This window comes from Merops nubicus, unplaced genomic scaffold, assembly GCF_000691845.1.
Source record: "Merops nubicus isolate BGI_N331 unplaced genomic scaffold, ASM69184v1 Scaffold14586, whole genome shotgun sequence".
Lineage (NCBI taxonomy): Eukaryota > Metazoa > Chordata > Aves > Coraciiformes > Meropidae > Merops > Merops nubicus.
In genome coordinates, this window is record NW_008613025.1 from 1 (window position 1) to 6,605 (window position 6,605).

Sequence of the window (6,605 nt, forward strand, 5' to 3'; positions counted from 1 at the left end):
TCCAGCCCAGACATTCTGTGATTCTAATGTGGAGTTTTATTCCAAATTTTCCTATGTTTAACTTATGCTTATTTTTCAGATTAGACCAGTTTTCTTCCAGCATGTTCTGCAACAACTCCCCATGTTGATACTTTATTTTTATGCTAGTTTTGTTTTGATCTGGAGGTATGCTGTAAAAAATGCTTTTCATGTAATTTTAGTAAAATTAACCTCTCTAATGACTGCTGTATTTTAATGGCAGAGAAACAATTTTTTAACATTGGAATGAATAGATCTGGGATGGTCATACCTGAAAAAGTCCTGAAACGGTTCTTTTTTTTTCTCTGATATTTATGTGGTGATGGCAAAAAAGCCAGACTACATTTAAAGTGGAGCTTGATTTGTTGATGTACTTGCTTGAAAAAGCAGAAGACTGTAGTTAAGAGACTTGAAATGTTTTTTAAATATTCACACGTGTTTTTAGTAATTCTGAATAATGCATAGGAATCTTAATTCATGAAAGGACTTTTAAACCTCTGAACATCAGTTATTGGCAGTTTGAGTGGCTGCGTCCTGTAGCTCTGTGGAGGTGAACCTGATTCCTTGTTTTGCTGTGCCATGACTTCTATAACATATGGTACATGTCCTGAGTTTTATGATGTAATATGATCTCCAGAGGTCCCTTCCAAACCCTAACATTCTGTAATATGTGGGTTATGGTAAAACATAATTCAGGTTAACAAGAACAGAGTTAGTGTTGAGGTTGGGCTGCCCACTATATCTGTCTTGTGAGCCAGAACAATCAAAACATTCATGGGGGAAATGGCTGCTGTGCAAGAATTAGTAAAACAGTATTATGTTAATAGGACAAATTTTTTTCCTTGAAAGGTGCAAAGCCAACTAATCATAGCATTGTTGACACACAAATTGTTTTAATGTCACATTTTTACATATATAGTAAGTATGAATAGGATGGTGTCTTTCAGAACTATTTTGTAATCGAATATAGTAATTTATTCTACACATTTTTCCAGCTTAATAAAGGCTTTAAATAGTTAGCAAATGAAGTATTAAATTGCAGTTGGGACCTCTTAGATGTACAAATGAAAATGTACTGACTAACCTATCATACTTTGTGTTTTTCGTGAGTAGAACAGCAGATTACGGAATGTGAACTGAAACTATATTGGTTATAGAAAACTAGTTTGAAAATTGAGTATTTTTAATTTTCTAAGATTTTTTCCTTGTGTGACTAATTAGTAAAAGTTTTAAATAAAAGCTAATTTTTCAATATTATTTTGAAAGAAAACGCTCTGCAATAGAGCTTGCAATTTAAAGGAACTGCTCTTCTCTTTAATATGGAAAATTGTGGGAAGTATTGGACAATGTCATATATGAGGAACAAAGGGAGCATTTCAGAGATGCTTACAGAATGGTTCTAAATGCAAGCTGGATGTTAATATCTTCCAGTGGCTAGTGTAGGAGGTCAAAAGAGCAAAGTCCTGGGCAGTATAAACACCTATCAGGTTCTATAAGATGTTAGAACTAGTTTTACTAGATTTGTGATGCCTTAGTTCTGAATATATTCCAGAGAAAACAACATACTGAAGAGGGTATGAAATAAAGGAGAAATGTCAGCTTTAAAAAGGAGGGGGAAAAAAAAAATAAAGGAGGAGAAAAAAAATAAAATGAAGCTGAAACACTGTATACCTGTCATGGCTTAGGGTCAGGGCTGCCCCCAGACCTGGAACAGATGCTCTCTGTTAACCGCTCTCCCCCCGCAATGGGGAAGAGAAAAGGAATAAGGGAGAGAGATTTATTCATTAGAAAAGTAAAATAGTTTTAATGAACATAATATGGAATATATATACAAATATGCGCAAAAGCAGTGTTGAACCCAGCTCCCCCCGATGGCAATACGTCACCGTCGCCCCTGATGCTGGGGAGCAGCCCCTGGGGAAAAGTCCCAGGCTGGTCTTGGTGGCAAATGGATTCTGGAACTGGGTTCAGGAACACACGTCTCCAGATCAAAGGCAGAATGGGCAGAGTCCTCCTCGGATGCCAGTCATTGAAGAAAAAGCAAAATAGAGGACCCTTGTGATCCTTCAGCTTTATACCAAATATGAGGGATATGGGATGGAATACCCCACTGGTGAATTCAGGGTCACCTGTCCTGTCCACTCCTCCCTGCAGGTGTGCTTTACTATCTGCCCGTCCCGTGTACCTCCCTGTGGTACACAGGATTGTGCAGTGACCTTGGTCTGCACACCAGTCCTTGGTGGTAACTCTGAACATGGAGTGTTATCCCTGCTAGAAGCAGAGGCTGCCTGAGAAAATACACTGTTAACTTCAGCAAGTGCAGTTAGAGTTTTAGCTGAAAAGTAAAATCATTGAACAAAATTCGTTTTGTTCTACCCCAAACCGGGGCAATACCACATTCTCATTAAAAACATACTTTATTGATGTTGAGTTTTTATACTGCATGATAAAAGACTAGAGCTTTAGATTATACTTAGACTTTTAACTGCAAATCTGATTGGTTCTGGGTCTTGAAATGTGTGATTTGGGGTGAGAGGGAATGTCTCAAATACACTAATGCTATTTTCCTAAAGTCCTTTTAATCTAAAGATGCATTTATCTCCTCTGCTTAACCAAAATACTGTTGGATGTATGCAATTTCCTCATGATATGTTGTCAGTCATAAAATGGCCTGAGTGTTTTAGGTGGTTTTGAGCACTTAACATGATCTGATGTTAGAATTTGTTTTGAAGAAAACGGAGGCATAGAGGTACAGAAGTAGCTGGCTGAGAATAGCTGGGAACAATAGCGTATAGGCTTGAATCAGATAACGGTAAGGGGGAAAGCTGAGAAAATGAATGAGGATTGCAATTGCGCTGGAGGACCACGTGCTTTTTGGAGGAGCAAAGTGTAAAAATTTGGATGAGCGCTCTGATGTCAGGAGGACAATCAGTCCCTAGCTATTTTGGTAGATCCATATGCTACAGGAAAAAGCTAACTGCCTTTTATGTGAGAAAAGGAGCTTGAGATTTGCTTATCATCATTTCCATTGCTGAATTAATGAAATTGCAGCTTGTCTCTCAAATTCCTCCTTGTGTCTGTAGTAACATGTCGTGGTGATTACATTTCTCATCAGTATGAAGCTAAGAAATATATTCACTCAGATTATTTAAAAGCAGAGGAGGAGGGGAGCTTCATATTTCATCACAGCTCAGTTTAGGGTGGTTGTGTTTTTAGGATGACTAGTAAGCCAGTTTGTCAGAATATTTTAGTTGATGAAAATTGTGTATGACATATGTGTACTGTTGACTAACACTTAACAAAGGCCAGTTCTGACTCAGCTACTTCAAAGCAGAACTGCTGTAGGATAGCAGATAGCTTTTTACGTGTGCTTTTATACTGAACTTCTTTATCTTTCTAGATCCTTTTATTTCTGCGTTTGTTTTTTAATAAATTGTGTATATAGGTTTGTCTGTGGTCTTTGATGGAAAAAGAGATGACTATTTCCCTGAATTGATAAAGTGGGCAACTCAAAATGGAGCATCCACAGAGGGTTTTGAAATAGCTAACTTTGAAGAGGAGGGGTTTGGTTTGAAAGCAACAAGAGAGATAAAGGTGAGCATGTGAACGTTTGACTTAGATTAGAAAATTGTTTGGAATGTAGTTGCAGAGCTCTGAAACACTCACCAGCTTCCCTTCCCCCATTTGACTGCTTATGAAACTGCTGCTCTGAAATGCTCTCAACTCTGCATACTTGAGAAATAAAGCTATTGATAAAATGGAGTATTATTTCTGATGACTGTTGGATGGTACTGTGAATTTTCACTCAGCCTTTTTATTGTTTGTTGCCTATAACTATTCACCTAATCGCCAGAGTACCCCTTTGATGTGTCCCTCTCTTCCACATTTTCTAGCTACTTAGTCTCTTCTCTATTCATGTCCCTTCTTTTAAAGCACTGGCCTTCTTGCCTCAGAGGTATTTGCAATCTTACTTTCCAGTGAAAAAAAAAATAAAAAAATTAAAACAAAACAAAGCTAGAACACCAAACAAGCAAACAAACAAAACCCCCACACACAAAAAAACCACCCACCAACAAAAACCAACCAACAAACATAACCTCTAAATTACCTGATAATTTTAAAGAGTACCTTTCGATCATCCTGTAAGGTGTATAGTCACACACAGTCGGCTAACTGTTAAAAGGTCAGCATTTAAGATTGCCTCTTTCCATTCCTGTTTTACAGATGGGAAACAGCTTTGAAGAACAATCAGCTGTTGTGGATAGACTATTAGAAAACAAGCATATTATATTCATCGTAGGGCTTTAGTAGCATACAGCGAAGAAGGCTACCACCACTGGTTGATAAAAGTCGTGAACAGTTCTTATTTTCAAAGAATAGGCAATGTGGAAAAAAAAACTACTGGGAGAAAAATATAGCAGTGTGATGTATCTGGTAGCTTTGAGGTTGTGTGGGCAACCTACATGCTAGCAGTGCCAAACTATAGCACTATATTTTGTAATCCAAGTGTCATTGTTTTAACCTTTTTATAATGCAAGTGGTAACATTTGGTTGCTGCAATAGGAAGCAGCATGTTTGTGTAATTTTCAGTAGAAGAGAAGAATGAATTTTGATTTTAAAAATAAAAAAGAAAGCAACCTGTAATTTAATAATGATGTATGTTTGAGGTACTTGGCATATCATTTAAATGCTCACTGACCCTCTATGCGTTTTTTGCTTTCTGTAGGCTGAAGAGTTGTTTCTGTGGGTTCCTAGAAAACTGTTGATGACAGTTGAGTCAGCAAAAAATTCCGTATTGGGTAAGAGCTTAAGGAAGTTTTTAAGCAAAAATTTGTTATGTATGGGGTCATTCAATAGCAGACTTTTATTTTTTTTTTTTTTAAGCTGATTGCCTTTATTACAGGAGTTGCTTGTCATGCTAACCATCAGGTTTGGAATACCTAGAAGCTTGAAGTGTCAGTGGAAAGAACTTAATTTTCCTCTTTGTTTTTGGCCGAGAGCCCTAGATATCTTCTAGAAGTGCGTGTTCTTTTGAACACGTACTATGTAGCTTTTATAACACTTGGAGATAAAAACATTCTGAGGTACTGAAAGTATTGTTCTAATTTCTTTGTCTTCTGTTATGCAGTTGTGCAAGAGGCATTTACTATGTCAAATAACTTGCAGCCTAATACAATGTGGGCAGATAAATTTTAGAAAGCTGAAAGGTTTTTTTTTGTTGTTGTTGACAATTCTTACATGTTATCTCATAATGTTCGTTTTAAAGTAAATCTAGGATCTGTTACATGGACAATTAATTTAGTGCCTCACCTTTCTGGCTTAATTCAGGATCCCTGTATTCCCAAGATCGAATTCTTCAAGCAATGGGCAATATAACATTGGCATTCCATCTTCTTTGTGAGCGAGCCAACCCAAACTCTTTCTGGCTGCCCTACATCCAGACACTTCCCAGTGAATATGACACTCCTCTGTATTTTGAAGAAGATGAAGTGCAGTATCTCCAGTCCGCTCAGGCCATACACGATGTTTTTAGCCAATATAAAAATACAGCTCGACAGTATGCCTATTTCTACAAAGTTATTCAGGTATGCATCTTAAAAGTAGTATATAGTATATGTTGTTCTTATGACGATTATTGAGGAAGGTGTAAAAACAGTGATGCTAAATAGAGCAACGGTCTTAAAGGTTTGAATCATTAAAGCCATTTCATGCTGTTTTTTGAACCACTGTTAAAATTTCACAGTTCAGTAGGCTTATGAAATATATAAGGAAGTATTCAGTTGGTTGAGAGGAGTGATTGCTGCCCTTTGGCATTGGGTTGAGGCTTCATCTGGAATACTGTATGGCTTTGGGCCCACCACTGCACAAGACATGACAAACTGAAATGAGATCAGAGGATTGCTATTAAGTTGTCATTTGCTTCAGCCCTTTATCCAGACAAGGAGATTCTGAAGGAGCTGGATTTGTTTATGCTGGGGAAAAGGTGATAAATGATGATCCAATTATTGTTTTCAACTTGCTTCCGGTAGCCAGACTCCAGAAGTTTGCCTGTGGGAAGTTGGGCTAGGTGACCTGCAGAGATCTACAACCTATGCCTCTGTGACTCTTTGAAAAATGTATAGTTTTTAGTAAATAAAGTAAAATTATAGTTGTTAATTGACACAGAATAAAACCACTGCGTATATTGTATTTCCGATGACCACGGATTAACTGTTGTTGTCTGTTCTATTGAACATTATTTTGATTGGTTTCAAATACAAAAATAAACCCAATTTGAGTATAGGGAGGCTTGAGATGAGTGAACTTTTCACGATGTTCTGGAATAAGGATTTAAATTGAGTTTCTAGGGTGGAACTGACTGATGCCTAGACATGATTGATGCTGTGAGTGAATGGTGATGTGGTGCTGTCAAGGTAGCGCTCAGTGTCCAGACATCCAAAGCTTTTTGTGGCACAATCTATGTAAAAAAAATATGACTAAGTACTGAATTACTACAATTGTGTGATATACAGGTATTTTTTTTGGCTGTAGGGGAGGTCAGAAGACATAAAGCAGTTCTGTTCTCCTTTAACATAATCAGAGTTCCA

General features: G+C 37.3%; 1 protein-coding gene across 1 annotated transcript; it reads left to right on the plus strand.

Moving 5' to 3' along the window:
• Positions 1–3,463: 3,463 nt before the first annotated feature.
• LOC103774359 (histone-lysine N-methyltransferase setd3-like) lies at positions 3,464–5,603 on the plus strand (the record flags this gene model as incomplete). The annotated part of the gene is made up of 3 exons (XM_008941758.1): positions 3,464–3,612; positions 4,745–4,817; positions 5,347–5,603. Coding segments are annotated over 3 exons (479 nt in total), but the record flags the coding sequence as incomplete, so codon positions are not given.
• Positions 5,604–6,605: the final 1,002 nt, after the last annotated feature.